Source organism: Lissotriton helveticus, chromosome 8, assembly GCF_964261635.1.
Source record: "Lissotriton helveticus chromosome 8, aLisHel1.1, whole genome shotgun sequence".
NCBI lineage: Eukaryota > Metazoa > Chordata > Amphibia > Caudata > Salamandridae > Lissotriton > Lissotriton helveticus.
The window spans coordinates 1,468,558,717-1,468,576,395 of NC_136069.1; the positions used below are offsets into that span (position 1 = coordinate 1,468,558,717).

General features: G+C 44.1%; 1 protein-coding gene across 1 annotated transcript in view; it reads left to right on the forward strand.

Moving 5' to 3' along the window:
* URB1 (URB1 ribosome biogenesis factor) overlaps positions 1-17,679 on the forward strand; it is a 703,763-nt gene that overhangs the window by 24,561 nt on the left and 661,523 nt on the right. Inside the window, exon 2 of the mRNA XM_078658408.1 lies at positions 9,549-9,688. Within this exon, the coding sequence (XP_078514534.1) occupies positions 9,549-9,688 (140 nt within the window). The remainder of the gene's footprint in view (positions 1-9,548; positions 9,689-17,679) is intronic.

Genomic DNA, 17,679 nt, shown 5'->3' on the forward strand with positions numbered 1-17,679 from the left:
ATCACAAAATGGATGCTGCTGCCACCGACACAAGTCTGACCTCCTGCTGCTGGGAGTCCTTCCAGCGAGGGAGGCTTGGACAATAGGATTCCTGTCTTGGGAGGTGCTAGCACCACCCCAGACAGGCCATAGTGTATTGGAGCAGGGAGGGCTGAATGAAATGAGACACTGCCTGGGGCACACAAGGTGTCCCATACATAGTCCAGTTCAAACCGGTGCTGGGGCACTCCAGCCCCAGCTCTGGTGCGAAACTGGACAAAGGGAAAGGGGTGTAACCAACCCCTTCCTGGGTCCCACCCATAGGAGGGACTTAGCAGGGAATCCAGCCCCTAAATTTGGTATATAGGTAGGAGCTGAGTCCCAAGACTTTAGATTTATCCTGACTGAAACTTGAAACGAAACTCTGGACCTTCGACATTCTACTGGACATAGAAGACTGAAGAATCTCCCTTGTGGTCAAGGAGTGACCACCCTGTGCAAGCAGGCACCATCAAGCGGTCAACGGTTTGCTTTGTCGACGCTCCCGCCGGAGCCCGAGCACAGAGCCTGACAAGACCCGGACTTCCAGACTTCCAACAGCCCGATCCACAGTCACAGCAGAGCTGAGACTCGTGGAAGCGACGAGAGACGTGGGACCGGCCATCTTGGGAAGCCAGCGAATTGCTTTCCGTGCAACTTATGAGGCCCCCTCGAAGTTGTGCATTGGGGATTGAGAAGCCCCAGCCCCGAGCACCAACTGCACCGAAGATCAGCCCTCCACACTCCACGAGTTCTGCGTGGGGTCCTTCTGCATTTTCCTGCTCGACACGTCTGTCCGGTCACTTGCCCGTTGGCTAGTGGCCTCTGTGACGACGAACCCTTTGATTTACACCGCTGGTCTGGTTGCTCCAGACTGGCCCCCGCTTCCCTGAAAAGGAGAAGCCCATCAGACCTTGCTGGTCTGATCCAGAAGCCATCTTCGATTCCTGCGTGGGTTGCCTTTGCCAAGGCTTGTTGACTCCAATCCAGAAGCCAACACCGCCGACAGCGAGAGCCTTCGTGGGACAGTCCGTATCCAGCTCCTGGTCGTCGTCGACACCTCCTGTTCCACGTGGCTGCAGAGTCAAGCTTCACGACCTCACCTGATCGCATCCCGACATCGCCTGGTTCCTTCCTGGTTCCTTCCTGGTCACTGGCTAGTGACCCAGACTCTGTCCCCTCTGCTTTCAGGTACTCTTCATCCTCGATCCGCCCTTGGATCCACCCGGACTCTTCTCTCCTGGTCGCCTGCAGCATCTTTCTTCAAGGCTCCATAGGATTCAGCGGCGAAACCCGACACACTTTGACACCAATGCACCCGCTTCCTGTGGGCGAGGTAACGCGAGTACTTCGGTGCTCCTGTGGGTATTTACTATCCTAGTGTCTAACTTTCAAGTAGCTTTCTCCTTTTCAATCAGGAAGTGACCTAAAAGAACTAGTTTCCAATACTTTTGTTCCCATTTTAACTCTATGGTAACTCGCGTGTGTGTAAAGACACTGCGCGCGCATGCCGTGGGCCTCCTGCTCCCTATCCTTTGGTAGTACAGCGTAGCCCCAGCGATTCTCCAGGCCCTAGGCCTATCCTTTGTTCGTGACGTGGTTCTTATACCACTATTTTAGTATATGGTTCGAAGTGCCCCTAGGGCATTACTGTATTTTGTGCAACTTATTGTATTATAATTGAGTATCTTGTTATGTGCTTGTGCCTCTGACCTCATAAAGAGTTCAGAGGATTGTGTTAGAAATAAATACATATATATTTTGATATACAACCTGTGTGGTGTCCTTTCACTTGGTATTCAAGGGATTGCATATGGTAAAACAGCTGGCTTCACATGCCCTCTTGAGTTTGGCCTAAGACCGCTTTGTCCATGCTACCACTTGGATAGCTGGTCTATAAGGTTGACTTTACAACCATCACCATAAGCGTTGTTTGGACTGATACAGGGTGCCCACTAGAATAGTGGACATCCCATATCAGGCCAACTTCTCACAATATGATCCTGGTCCTTCATGAATCCGTCACCCCTGGATATCGAGCCATTGCACATGACCGAAAAGGTAAAAAAAAAGGTGTACCAGCCATTTATTTAAGGACACCATAGCAATCATCAAAGTGGAGCAGGTGACTACACATTGTTGTGAAGCTCTTCTTGCTAGATGCCAACCCAGTCCACTTTCATCTCGCTTCCTATTGCTTTACAGACCTCCACCGAACAGAGCTTTTACTTATGCTTTCTTTGGCACAGTTTTGAATCTATCAAAAATACGGTCCAATATATCTCTACTTAGTGTCCTAAAATTCTGGTTGGATGAACCAAATATGCCTCAACCTAATGTAATCATATCCGTACTGAATACTCATTACTTACAACAGATCATCTCTGGGCTTATCCACATAGCAGGTCATACATTGTACGTAATGTTCTGCATACCCGAGCTGACCACTAGTTCAAAATCTTCATATGGACAAATGGAAAATAACATGGTCCAATCATCAAATTTTCACCTTGATTTTCAAGACCCCCAATAAAATATCAAGTAAATCCCTTGACCCCTCTATAACCTACAGACAGTGGAACAAACGAAACATGCAGGAGTTCGAATCATACCTAACAATAAATGCTCAATTGGAAACAAACTCAGTAGAAAAGTTTTATGAATGAATCTCCTCAGAGTTTGATATATTAATTCCAAAAACAACTTTGAAACAAGGCAAAACAAAGCAGGCCCCTTGGATGGCTGAAGGGCTCAAGAAGATTAAAGTACAATTCACAACACTTCAACCCAGATTGCTAATGACCAAGAACCCCCAAGACAAAATGCACCTACACAGACACAACAAATGTACAAAGAAGTCCAAAATGTCTACTACTCAAGCAGGATTGACCATTCCAAATGCCCAGCCAGGGGACAGTATAACATTTTATCAGTATTTTCCATTAAAGAGAGCTGTCAAATCTCTACTCTACTTTCACAACATTTCTGCAATAAACTAGCAGCACATTACCCAAACAAAGCAGACACACAGCATTCCTATCTAACAACCAAGAGAAACAAGTCTTCCCCTAATATACAGCCAAACCAATCACAGCAGATATGCAATCTGCCTCTAAATCAGCCTTCCTATAAATTACAAACTCCAAATTTGAAGACCTAGAAAAGCTCGCAGCCCAGATAACTGCCCATCTGATCATTCACATTTGTCCTAGTATAAAATATTATCCATAACCCTTTAAAAATAGGAACTTTACTAAAGATATTAGGCTTGAACGCTGAGGACCCAAACAGCTACAAAGCAATTGCAAATGTTTTTTTCTTGGCAAAGATATGGAATGAGCAGCCTTTCATGTGGTCTCAAAATTCATACAAGAAAATAAATTGCATACATACTACTGTCAGACTGGCAAACAGGATTCTGCTCAGGAAGGTGGTCCGAATTTGCCCTAATCGCAATTTGCGATGATCTAAAAAAGACAAAAATTATGTAGCTGGACATTTCAGCAGCTTTTGACAGTACACCGGGACACATTACTTATTAGACTGAGAAGTCTGCATAAATAGCATCACTTGTTACTGGATTTCGTCTTACCTAGACAGAAGATTCTATCACGTTCACACACCCCCTTTCTCTTCAAATTCTTATTCCATAAAAACAGGAGTGCCACAAGGATCTACCACCTCCCCTCTCTTATTCGGCATGTACATAAAACCGCTACTAATTTTTAAAAGCAGTTTCAGACTCCTATGCTACAACTATGCAGCCATATTGAGTACCCGGACTGGGGTAATCATAAGAAACCAGACATAGATCCAGTGAGACTCTTTTGAAACCATACATGCATACTAAATCACAGGCAGTGCGTGCAAGTCCAGGAAGTCACTTAATGTCAGCAGTTGTGACAATTGTACAAGGACCATTTCAAATACCAGTTGTAGTTTCCTGCGCTAACTCTAACTAACCCCCTGCAATGCACTGCTCATGACCTCACATATTACTTCACTTATGACAGGGTCAGTGACATCTCGGGCCCGCTTGATGTATCGCCCTGAAACTTTCCATGTACAACAAGACCTAATTTGACACTTTGTTTGAAAAATGTTTTGGAGATTCGTCAACCGGCATCAGAGGTATAGGCAAGTCAAAAAATGCTTTCTCCGCTTCCTCCTCCCCACTCCCTCCTCTTCCTCCTCACTACTACTACTACTACTACTACTACTATAATATTCTGCATCTAGACAAAGACCATCCTTTCAGCTAGCGGGTGAAATGTCGATGTTTAGACCTGAAAGACAATTTGTTAGGTCTCATCTGGAAGTAGTCATCTGTCTTAAGCAGCTAAAATGAATGGGAGAGAGGCCCTTAATGTGGTGTCATTGAAAATTACTGTCACCCATGGAGGAATGCATGCATGTAAATGGCCCCAAAAATGGAAGTCATTGTGGACGTGTTTGTCATTCCAACCAATGACAAGGTAGCCATATTTCAAGGAATATAGAAACTAATCAGCCGCAGCAACTTACACACCTTTACAAATGAAGTGGTAGTGGGTCCGATCAGTAATGTAGACGGAAACACCTCAAGGGTAACCCAGTAGTCAGTTGAGACCCTTAAGATTAAACTCATGTCACAACCTTATTATGTGGGCACTGTACCACTTATGTCTCAATGTAAAGAGAACAAATGAGGTTCATCAAAGTCTCACTCTTATGACCAAAGGGTACCAACATGCCCCAGAGCCTGCATAAACCAATGCATTTATAAAAGCCCAGCATGCAAGAACAGGGACGGCTAGTGCATGAAAGAAATAAATGTTTGTCAAGGGCCATGCAAGCTGCATTAATGCATGCATGCAATGTCATACCTTCTTACGTAGGTACCCCCTGCAGTATAGATTTACATGAGCATGTCATGAAAGCCAAAAACAGTATGTGGGCTGCCATCATGAGGTCTAATTGCACTGTAAGTGCCTTGTGATGGTACTAGCTGTGTGCCAAATGCCAAAGGTCACCAGCTGAGGGTAGAGCAACTAGTTAGCATGGCGGAGTCTCGTTTGTTATTGGAATTAACCAGACAAATCGCTTTGCACCTCCTGTTTATATAATCATGTATGTAATGATATGACTCAAAGAGGCTAGACGTGTTTATTTGAATTGGTTCTTGTATCATTTTCAGATTGCTGACCATAAGTGATGTTCTGGACTTATGCACATTAGCTGTGATTTAATAGTAGTCGTATGGATTCAAAAGAATCCCATGGGACCCATGTCTTGTTTCTTTCAACTACGCAGATGACACACAGATAATTCTCAAACCTGAAAACATTCTAGGTCATAGGAGCATTAAAACATAATGCCTGCCTCCTATCTGTTGATTAATTGATGGTGTGGAATCACATCAAACTAAATGCTTCAAAAACTTAAAAACTGAATTAAAAAAAGTATGCTACTAAATCTTTCTGGCGAGATGAACTGAGACCCCCTGTCAAAAATAGTTATTAACTCGAGAAATCTGGAAATAGTCTTTGACTCTTCATTGTCAATGAATACCCAAGTGGACACTGCCTCAATCAACTTTCTGCACAGTGGAAACTCTTAGATGCATCTTTTCCCATCTTGGATTTACTCAACCCAACTTCTAGATGTAAATAAAAAAAACACATCCCTCGAGTCCTGAAGGCTCTGCACTGGCTCCCAACAGCAAAAAGATTATTTTTCAAACAAGTGTTCGTCAGGGGTATAAATGGCAAAGAACCATAATTCATGTAAGTAAAACTCACAAAATAGTGCAACCCAGGAATTGACACAAGTCTTAGTAATTCCTGCATACAAGAAGAAAAACACTGATAGCATTACTTTCTCTGTTAAAGTTTCCACACTGTGGAATTACCTATCTGCAAACATCAGATCCAGGGAGAGTTCAGAAGGATAGTTAAACCCTGGTTATTGCCAATGTGATCCAACAAAGAATGCACATTATCGTACTTTTTGCCTACAGACAGATGTCCTACAGGATCTCTAAGATCCAGAAAGGGTGAAGTCAGCATAGTTTTGTTACAAACAACGGCTATTAAGCTTCTAGGGAGATGTGGTACTCCCTCTTACTACCCATGCATCTGTTTCAGACACGTACATGAAGGAATGATCAGTGAAAGCCCTAGAGATTGTCCATTCCACCAAAATATTGCCTGACTAACCTAAACAACCTGCTATCCTGACAAACCACTTAACTCTGTACCCCATCTTGGAAAACAAGTACAAAAGTTAAATAGTTTCAATAATGTTCAACTTCTATGTAAAAAGATGGCAGACGGTATCAACACCCCCAATAGCCAAACGGAGCAATAAATGACATTGAAACATTGATCGCCTGCCCACAGGCAGTCAATTTTCAACCTTTTATTTCTTCTACTCCAGATTGCATCCCAGCTCAAAACAACTGCATGAAAATTAGCCTGATTTAGAGCTAGGGATTTTTTTTTTCTATTTTTCTATTTCTAGGATACTCTCCTTCTCCACCCTCTGTCTGCCTTCGTGCCTCTGGGTGTACCCTACTCTATCATTTGCTTGTCTCAGTTTCTACCATAATTCAGTACATAATCATACCTCTCCCTACAAATTATAAACTCTTTCTTAGGAACATTCCTGTAATATCTAACCTTTTCTAGCTACTCTACTAGCTATTCTACTCATCCCACCCTTATAAATCACGAATTTTCCTTCTTCTGTGTAACTGTCCTTTCAGTCTCACAATAGCTAACCTCCTCCACCCTACTTATGTATCCCATTTTTTCCACTTGCATGAACTCATTCTATAACCACACCTAACTCCTCTTAACGTAATCTACCACTAGACGCTGAAGGAAGAGCTTTAACCATTTAAATGCGGGAAAATTTCACGCGTGTGCAAATTGGACAGCTCCCAGCCGTCTGACGTACACGCCACCTGTGACGTTGGACGGCCGGGGGGCGGCCGACGCATCCAAAGGGTTAAACAGTTTCCTCAGAGCCCAAGACTAACCCAATAAACAACAAATTTACAACAATAACTAATAAACACGGAGTTGAGCACTATGGATTGCAGAGTAGTGTGCTACTTTGCCATAAAGCACTAAAGTGCCTTGTGGGGGATGGAGGGGGTGTAAATGTTATATAAATGCAATTACAATAAAGTACAATACAGAAAATGGGCCAATGTGATGAAATGTGATTTAGCAATCTGGAGAAGGGAGTAAAAGTTAAGGGTCAAAGGGAAAAAGGTGATGTTTTCCTGATGCCTAATGGGGATGGATCACTGTGATTCTTGTGTGAAGTCAGCACTAACTTATGAATATAACCTCCTTAATCTAGACAAAGGAATTTGCTCAGGCTCACAGTTGATAATTGTAAACAGGCAAGCAATTCATAATTTGAGTGTGTACTTCTTCTGGAATTTCTCCAGTGATTTAGACCCTCTTCAAATCCCTGGTTGTACTTGTAACTTTGTGGTTGGCCCCACTGAGTAGATCCAATATTTAAGAAGATCTCTCAACTGAAAAATTGGGATCTATCTTCCTGACCCATTTGGCTTATGCGTATTGCATAACAAAAGTGATACTCGCTCAAGTGAAACGAGATACAGTGATTAGTGGGAAAAGGAGTCAGTCACTCTGGGCCAGCTAGTATGCATTGCCCAGGCAGGTTTCAGCTCCCCAGAACCTACTCCCAACTTGTTGGTGTAGTTAATTGGCTAGCGATGCATTTAAATGCAAGATCAGTAGCTGCTCATTGCTGTGTTCTTCACAAACTACTAGGTACAGATATGGATCTGAAACTTGTATGTTGATGCCTCTATAAATGAGACTAATTCCACCCTCCCCTAGTAGCTATTCGATCAGGGTATAAAATGGTTGAATTCCAAGGAGCAGAGAGTTGTTCTACTTTTCCATAAATTATGTTAATTCCTCCAAACTTTCTGTCATGAATCCTTCCTCTTTCGGCAGAGTGTACGACAAGGTATATCTCTCTCATAACCCAACCTTGACAGTAACCTGTGCTTACAGACATCTGGGGAAGTGTCTTGCTTTTAAGGAGTATTTCCCTGAGTTTTTTAACTCTGTGATTGGGCTTTAATCGCAGCTTTATAGCACAGGGATACTTTCATATATAGGTTAAACAGAGTGATAAATTGATAATATCCTACTACCAGATGTGGTAGTACCTTTACCTAGATGTGGTAAATTGAATGCAACAAGTGTAGTGTTCAATCCATGAGAATGGTAATATCCTTGAGTGCATTTTGAAAACAGAATATCTAGTTCCACCAATTATCATCATCCTGAATACCTGCTTGCAATTATGAGTGTAGACAGAAATTGGTAACAGGAAAATCATCTGTAAGTGGGATAAAAGTTTGTTAGCTGAGTTATAATGGAGCAATTACTAGTAGACTACTGAAATTCCATGTACACAGAAATGAGTTGGCCTTTGTAAAACTTACCTGTAGTAAGCAGTAATAATCTGGCCAAGCACATTTAAGTGTATTTTAAAGGGTTTAATAACTATGTTTAAAAACAGCTTCCTGATAAGAATACTTTTACAAGAACTGACCCTAGAAATGGATGTACCTGCATTGTGTTACTACAGTATGATAATGTAAGTCCCTTACTCTCCCCTAGTGTAAATTGGAGCAGCCACTTGATCACTCACCTCGTTCTTTATTAGCTCGATAAATGTTACATGCAACTCATGGACCTATGAGAATCTTGACAGCTTTGCTTAGTCCATGAGGCAGTAAACTTGACCCGAGATGCTGAGGCTAAATAACAGCCATGCTACACTGATTTTACTGGATGCAGACCTTCTGCAGCTGAGTGCACATCAATGCTTGTGCATCTCTCACAAAGCTGTCCACACCTATAACCATACATACAAAGCTAAGAGACTGGCTCCTTTCAGCAATCATGGCCGTGCCAGAGCTACCACCTGAATCCTACTTGCAATCCCCAAGGAAAAATGAACCATTCTCACGGGAAATCTTTTACCAATAGCAGCCGCTGTCCCCTGAAACTATTGAACTACACATCCGAAATACGCCACACTTGCTACTGTTAAAGTAATCACTATTTATCTGATCTCCTCCCCATAACTGCTTACTTAGCCCTGCACGCTACCTTTACCAAAGGTTTGTGTTCTGTCTTAAGTGTTTATATGAAGCTATAATTATGTTTTCTATGTATTTATGCAAGCCACTGTATCAGACTTTTCATCTGGATTACAGAAATACATAGGAACCAAATAAATTAACTCTCTTCTCCACTGAACTCTTTATTTCCCTTTTCTGTTCTGATTACTGTTCTTACATCCTAATTTGTTATCCTGCCTGTACCATAACTTCAGTTGGGCCTATTGTTAACGCCTCAGATAAACTCATTTTCTCCCCCACATTTTGACTTGGCTCTTCTCTTTAGCCTTGCCACCTAATACTCCAAGCAGGGGAATAAGAGGACTTTGTTTTATATTTTCATTCACCTCTTTCTGGACTTTTACAGGTTTGGAAACCTTTATATCGGTGGCTAGAAAATTACCATGCGAAGGACTCTATGATGTTGTCGAGGGCTATGTAAAGATTTCCATGGAGTGTGCTGAAATTTTTAAACTTTTGGATGGAGAGAAACGACCAGAGACTGAGGTAGGTTTTAACAGTAACCATACTCTAATGCAATTTTAGAATTGCCTTTCTAAAAATATGTATACATTGTTTACAAATGGTACAGCAGATCAGCATGGTTTTCTGAGTCTTTTTTAGGACTTACGGCGTGATTCAGTGGATGGGTCACTCCATCACAAACATAACCTATATCCTATCCGCCGTATTACAAGTGCCATCTGGTATAATGCACTTGTAATGTGGTGCACTGTATATTTGTCAAGTTTGTGATGGAGCAGCCTATCCGCTGAACTCTAAATCAGGCCTGTAGTTGGATCTTGTTGTGACAAGTAATAATTCTAGATTTTTATATTTTGTACAGTTCATTAGAATCCTATAATTAGAATGCTTATTTTAATCTATATGTGGCAGTTGATTCTATGCTCAGCTCCTGCAGGTTGTTGCATATCAGCTCTGAATAAAGTCTACCTCAGATGTCTGCCTCCTTTTCTTCATACTGGTGGCGAGTGACCTGCAGAGTTTTAAGAACCCATGTGAAGATGCAACCAGTAATCCTCATCAGTACCTGTTGTCATTTTGTTATAAACATATGGAATTCTCTTTCTGTCCTAGAAAACTTCCTGACAGATGTGCATCATTGTCATCAGATGCTGGAAGGAGAATCTAGTCATACCGTGTTGGTCAGGGGTTTTTCTGGTCCAACTTTCCAACGAACATAGCTGGAACGTAGATGCATTCCAGCTTTGATGGCTTACGGTGCATATGTCAACATGCCGATGTTGGAGACTACCTCCATCTTGGTAGTGTGGTTTTGTAGGTGCATATATATATGTACTTTGGGAACACATGGAAACCTAATTTCCTTAGTTTTGTTCCTGTGTGTATATGTGAGTCAGAAGTAGCCAGCATGGTAAGCTTTGTGTATGGTCCACTATTTTACCTTGTTGAGAAACCCTGTTATTTCTAGCAACCAGCAAAACATACCTCTTCTTCTCTTCCTGTCCGATCTGTGTCTACTAGGTATTGACTTGGAGCAATAGTCCCACCAAGGGAGATGCCTTTACACACAATCCCCATTATCCTAGTATTGTAGTGGTTGATGGTACAGTATGGTCTAGGGACTGCTGTGTTACAACATAGAAATAGGAAGGATGAGGTGGTGGCTTTTACTTCCAGGAACTAATAGGGATGGAGGCTTCATACTCTGTGGTGGAGCGTGAAACTGTAGCCTGTTGGTCGAGCGTCAGTCATTTTAGGTACTATCTATGGGGTACCTAATTTAAAATTTCTGTCCACCACAAACCTTTGTTGGGTTTGTTTTCACCCAAGGGCGCTAAAACAAATACAGGCCCGGTATCACTAAAAGGCAGTGTAACAATTTTATTTTATAACTTTATTTAGCATTTTAAGCAAAAACAAAGCAATGCAGTGAGCACAGTGAAGGGGTATCCAGTGTACACAACTATGAAACTTCATAGTAATTTTCTTAGTTGCACAATAGGTCACATGTAAACATCTCAAGTCATAAGCTGCCCAAATCTAGTCCAAGTGAAACATAGCCACCAATTATGTTGCCTGAATTTCACCCACACCCTCCAACCCACCACCCACTCTCATCATACCAGACAGTTGCTGCCCGTGGACTACGAGTCTAAACACAGGTTCCGCTTACATTATAAAGCAGTACTCTAGCCCACACCAGTTGGCACCAGACCCCGCTCTTGTTGTGTAGAGTGTTCCTGCTGTTGAGCCATAAGATAATTCTTGAAGGGACCCCATATATCTCTAGGTCTGGAGGTTGAGGGGGTTGTCACACCTCATAGAGCAGGACACTAAGCTTTGGAGCCAGGACTGCACAGTAGGAGCCCTCCTACCCCCCGTGTAACGCTACTTCTCTCTTTGCCAACAGCAGGGCGACGGCCGTGAACCACCTGACCTTAATGGGGAATTGTACCACGTATCCCAAGAAAGCAATCTCCGGTAGGGGATTCACCTGCATCAGTATAATCTTGCTGAGTGTGCTAAGCACTCCCATCCAGAATGTGTGAATTCGTGGGCAGGTCCAGGCCAAGTGTGCAAAGTCTACCTGGGGGTCTGGCACCGCTGACATGGATGTGACCTGTTGGGGTCAATGCTGTGTGCTCTGAGAGGGGTAACCTACATTTGACGCAAAAACTTAAAGTGAATCAACCTGTGCCTGCTGTTAATGGACACTAGTTTGGTCTCCAAACAGCACGCAGCCCATTGCTCATCCGATATTGAATTGCCCAAGTCCGCCTCGCAGGCACTCCGCACCCTAGCATCGTCCAGTTTAACCAGATCTGCACCCGCCTTATAGAGTTGTGAGATCAAATTCTCCTCTCTGCTGCTGTCAATAACTAATGTCAGAGGAGCGAATGATGGGGGTTCCAGAGGGAAGTTGGGGAGCCGGGCTCGAAGCACAGCCCTGAGTCTGGCCAGCACAAATCTGTCCATAAACGACGCTTCAGGAAAGAGGGACTCCTCCTCCATATCAAATGTATGGCCGCAGGGAAAAAACGTCTCCCATTTTAGCGATGCCAAACTTCATGCAGGTATTTTGTACAAGCTTTTCTCCGGTTATGGGAGGCAATTTGGGATTTGGAAGTGGTATGGCTGATGAGTATATCATTTGTGTGCCTGTGAGACGCCCCAGTGTGGCCCAAGCCCAACTGGTAGTGGAGCCAGGTTGTATATCTGTGCGATCTCCTGGGATACCCATAGACTGGACCGTGGCCAAAGTGTCCGGTAGGAAAAAGTCCGACTCAGGTCTCAGAAAAGTTATTCTGGCGTCCGGGTGATACCATGCCTGCGCAAAGCTGCACTTTGCCGCCAGATAATAGAGCTGCATATCTGGGACGCCATATCCCCCTTTGTCGTATGGGAGTGTCATGACCTGCCATCTTACCCTCGGCATTCTATTGCCCCAAACCAATCTAATTAATTGTGTGCGAAGCCTGCTAAAAAACTTCTTAGACAGGGGGATCGGGATATTATGGAATAAATATAGAAATTTGGGAAGGACTATCATTTTGATGAACGCTATGCGTCCTGCCATAGACGGAGGCAGTTTCAGCTAGTGATCTATTTGTGATCCGAGCCTGGAGATCGCTACCCCGTAATTGAGACGAATAATTTGATCCGGATCGCTATGGACATGCACCCCCAAGTATCTCACCGAGTTGGAGAACCATTCCAATGGAAATTCCAGTGCCCACGAGGTGGTACTCTTGGTAAGGGGGAAGATTACAGATTTATGCCAATTGATTCCCAGGCCGGAGTAAGAGCCAAAGCGTATGATTTCTCGAAGAAGTGGATCTAAGTTAGTCTTGGGATCATAGACATAAAGGATCGCATCGTCCGCATATAGCGAGACCAATAACGGACCCGTACGGAACACCAGGCCCCTGTGAAGACGTTTTTCTTGGAAGTGCCTCACTAGTGGATCCATAGCCAAAATAAACAACAGGGGGTCAGAGGACATCCCTGCCTTGTACCCCGAGATAGCGAGATGGGCGAAGACAGCGTTCCATTAAGTTGGAGCCTGGCTGTGGGCGACGTATATAATAGGGCTACGGTGGCTATAGAGCCCTGCGGCATGCCCATTCGCTGCAGTATGGAGAGGAAAAAGGGCTATTCCAGGGAATCAAACGCCTTTTCGGTGTCTAACAGGACAGCAGCTGCAGGGGTGTCACAGTCTATTCTATGCAGGGTGTTGAATAAAGTACGTAGATTAAATGCTGTAGATCTATAGGGTATAAAACCCGACTGAGCCGGGGAAATGATGGATTCCATGAACAATGACAGGCTGCATGACAATGCCTTAGCAAGTATTTTGTAGTCCAGGTTAAGGAGGGATAGAGGACGATAGGAGCCACAGAGTAAGGGTTCCTTCCCGGGTTTGGGGGAGTAATATAATAACTGCTTCGCGGAGAGTGGGCGGGAGGACCTGCTTTTCCAAAGCTTCAGCATACATATCGAGCAGACGAGGAATCAATAGCTGAAACAAAGATCCAACGGCGGACTCCAAGTGCCGCACAAGTCTCAGTGTAGTCGCCCAAAGTATAGTCTAAGTATCAATTAAATGAATGGTGTGCACAATCTGCTCCTGCATCCGCCGTTGAGGGATGCAACCCGCCTGCTCTGGAAACAAACTGGAAAAGCAATGAAGCGGTGCACTCCCCGGAGAAGTGCTGACACGCTGAGACCGCTACTGCAGGCTTTCTACTGTTGGCCCTTATCATGCAGGCCCAAGTAGCACTTCAATGACAGTTTGACGGTTATTGGACCTTATGTTACAAGTGACGCATTTCACCATATATTTATTGCCCTGACGAAGTTCACCTTGTGAAGGAAACTCGTTGGCTGATATTTGTTTTCGTTGCATTTGGATATATTTAAATAAAGATGGTACCTACGAAGGAACTGATCATGCTTCATTATTAAACGCTACTATACCCGGGGAGTGCACAGCTCCATTGCTTTTTGAGAAATCAATAGCTCCTTGTAAGCTTTGTAAAATTCCCCAGTATACCCATCCAGGCCAGGGGCAGATGAGGACTTCAGAGACGTAATTGCTTCATCTATGCTGTCCGCTGTGATTGGAATCGCCAGGAAATCCTGCATACATTTTTCCAGGAACACCAGTGCAATTTCCGATTAAATAGGCTTCCTGTGCCGCACGTTTGAACCCAGCCTTGTGGAGTACAAGGTCTTGAAATAAGAGAGCAATTCCTGCTGTATTTCCAAAGGATCAGTGAGGTGTTGTCCTGCCTGTGAGCATAACTCAGTGATGTAAGCCTTAGAGTAGGGGGGTCTAACCATCTGTGCCAAAACCCTACCAGGGTGGTCTCCGTACACCCTTGCGTTTTGGTACTTTCCCATGTATAGAATTTCCCGCTCAGCCGTCTCTGTATTCTAGGAGCAAGGAGGCTCTCTTTACTACGCGCTCTTGGTCAAAAGCTGTCATTTGTGCAGAATCCAAGGCCCCAATCTCCCTCTCCACCCGAGAAAGAGTACTGCGAACATCAAGGCAGTGTAACAATTAAGAGTTTTCTTACCATATGCATTATATTCCTGGTGCTAGTAACACAATAGAAGATAATTGTTCTAGGCTGTCTTTGCTTGTCTAGGCTGCCTTTGCAGTCTGACAATGTGGATAAGGGGGAACAGGATTTTGATGAAGTGGTAAGAAGTACTTCGTTCAGTGTCACTAAGGCTGCCATCACGGAAGATGAATGGGTAAAAGCACTGGAAGAGGATAACATTATTATAAAATTTGTACAACACATCAAGGAAGGATAACTATCTATGTGCTTGGATGCTGATGTGTGGTTGCATACTGTTGCATATCTTTTGACCTTTCGCTTGTCAATGGTTCTTTGAGGAGATGTGATGCACTGATCATGCAACCAAAAAGTTGTACAAAGTTCCCCTGGAAATAATCTTGTAATAGAGTCTCTCTCTCTGAATTAACTAGTGAAGTCAAAAAACAGGGAACTAGGCAGGTCCCTTGTCGGAACTAAGAAACCTCACACAACTAATAGGCTGGATGACATGTTTCATTCAGCCCTATGGTTGTCTTGTCTCATCATCGGCTTCCTGCTCCAACGTCAAGCGGGCGCTGCAATGCCTGACGGGTAACAACGAGTGTTACACTTTTGTGGAGATCTTTTGTTCCTTGCCGTGGTTTGAGAGCGTGTGAGGGACCTAGAGAAGTGAAGTAGTGAGCAAGGTGTGATTTAAAAAAGGTTGGTTAGTCCACTAGGTATCCTTTATTCGTGTGGTTAGCCACCTTATTAAACAGTGAGATGAGGGGTATCGAGAACCAAGGTTACATTAGTATGGCCTCATTTCAACCCTCATGTGTGGTCAACATGTTTCATGCCCTAAAGGCAATTCTTCAGGACCGGATAGTGCTCATAAACTAAAAAGGGGCCCAGGACTGGGCTATGGTGTATACAGTATACAACCTGGTAGGTCTGTGACCAGAGCAGGCTGGTGGTCCTGCGACACCGTCAGACCCTTGTAAACCCTGTGTAAGTCCACGCGGCTTGTTCTTGTGGGACCTGCGCTTAGCGGTGGTTACCTGAATTGCACGAGGCCAGCGCCATTCTGAACCTACCCCCACACTCCGGCGTGTAACAACACGCAGAACAGTCGGCTGTTCTGCGTGTTGTAATTTGGCTGCTCTAGACGAGATGTCATTCCATTGCTCCTCTGGGACTGCATTCTGTATTTCTGACTCCTACATATATTGGTGTTTCTTAATCTGATAATGTTTCTAGAGTCATATATATGCTCAGTGCTACATGTTTATTACATTTATGATCAAATAGGGCTCCAGACCTATTCTATAACGATATAACTGAGTCTGTTGGTGTTGGTATATCAGCTTCTGACATATTAAGATTTTACTTGAATTGCCCATGCATCAACGGGACCTCCTCATTCTGTTACTTTTCGATACACATATTACATAGTTGCCTACATAATATTGTATAACATGTATTGCTTCTGTGCTATATGAACTGTACTTCCAGCATGTATCTCTGGGGAGTGTGTAGTTAGTTACATCAGAAAGTTACATAGGCAAAGGCATCTCTGCATGTCACCAATTACATATTCTCTTTACTGGCAGATTGTGTGTTACATACATAAAATTTCAATTGATGAGGCCTATATATATATGATTCAATAAATAGCATAAGTCCGCAAAGGAAACAGCATAAAAAGAGCTAAGCAATAAAGCGATAGTCTCCTCCCGGAGATCAACCCACCCCTCTTCATTTCTGTTTTGTCTACATTAATTGGCGTCTACAGTATATGTTCTCATCCCATTGCGTGCGGGTGTTTGAAGGGTTGAACAAATGCACACTTAATAGACAGTCAGTGCAGCCATTAATGTTTTACACACGACAATCCGCTAAGTAAGTACATGAGGTAATTCTATTATAGAGGAAGGGGCCAGCCAGGGTTGACCTGCGCGGGCAGAGGACCTGCCATCTTAGTGCATCCACACTGTGTACAAGTGAAGAGTGGGCCTCAACTGTCGTCCCTGGTGAGATAAACAGGCTCACTATGCGGTTACTTATCAGATGAAGTGATAGGGTACAGGCAAATAAGATATCTAGGGGTCATGGCTCATTTGAAGTGTTGACTGGTCTCCACCTACAGTGTCAACTGTCGTAGTAGGTACGCCTGTGGACTCGAGTGTCATGAAGGGAGAGGGACAGACGGAAGTAAAGGCCTCCGCTACCTCCCACCCTGATCTCTAGACACCCTTAGAGTATGCTGAGCGTTGACAACCACTAAGTTCACTGAATAGGCAGGGGATATACCTGTTCAGTACCCAGGTGTGCCCTCTGAAAGTCATGCAGGATGGTATCCCAGTTTGCTGCGATAGGGTTCTTGCAAAGGCCCAGGGTGTCTTCGGTGCTCAATGCCACAATCTCCGTTCTGGCCAACACTAGGGGTGACTGTCTCCAGGCCGGCAGACCCCAGGGGGTTAGGTGACTTCCCTCTCTATGTGATCAATTGTTTGGCTGCCAGCACAGCCAGGTCAAGAAAACAGGAAATAACATTCAGCCGTTTGCCTCTAGGGTAGAGGTGTGGTATGCACTCCTCCCAGGTGCATGCCAGGGCACGGCCAGTTCAGGCAGCTAAAGCATCACTGACTAAGCACCAGTAAATGTGCAGGGATGGGGCAGAACCATAGCATGTGGAGAAGATCAGCATCCAGTACCTTGCACCTAGGGCATGCTGCATCTGATTGGTTGAAAAATTTGTTTATTTTGGCTGGGGTGAGGTATGCTCTCTGGAGGACGTATTGTTGGATAAGGTGGAAGTGAGCATTGCATGGGATTTAAGTGGGACTACTCAGCGCCTCGGCCCACTCCTTGTCGCTGAAAGGGTCACCTTTGCCCGCTTCCCAGCATTGCCTAAGTGGTGTTAGCGACGCCTCTGTATTCTGATGCAGCGAATCAGCAAACCAC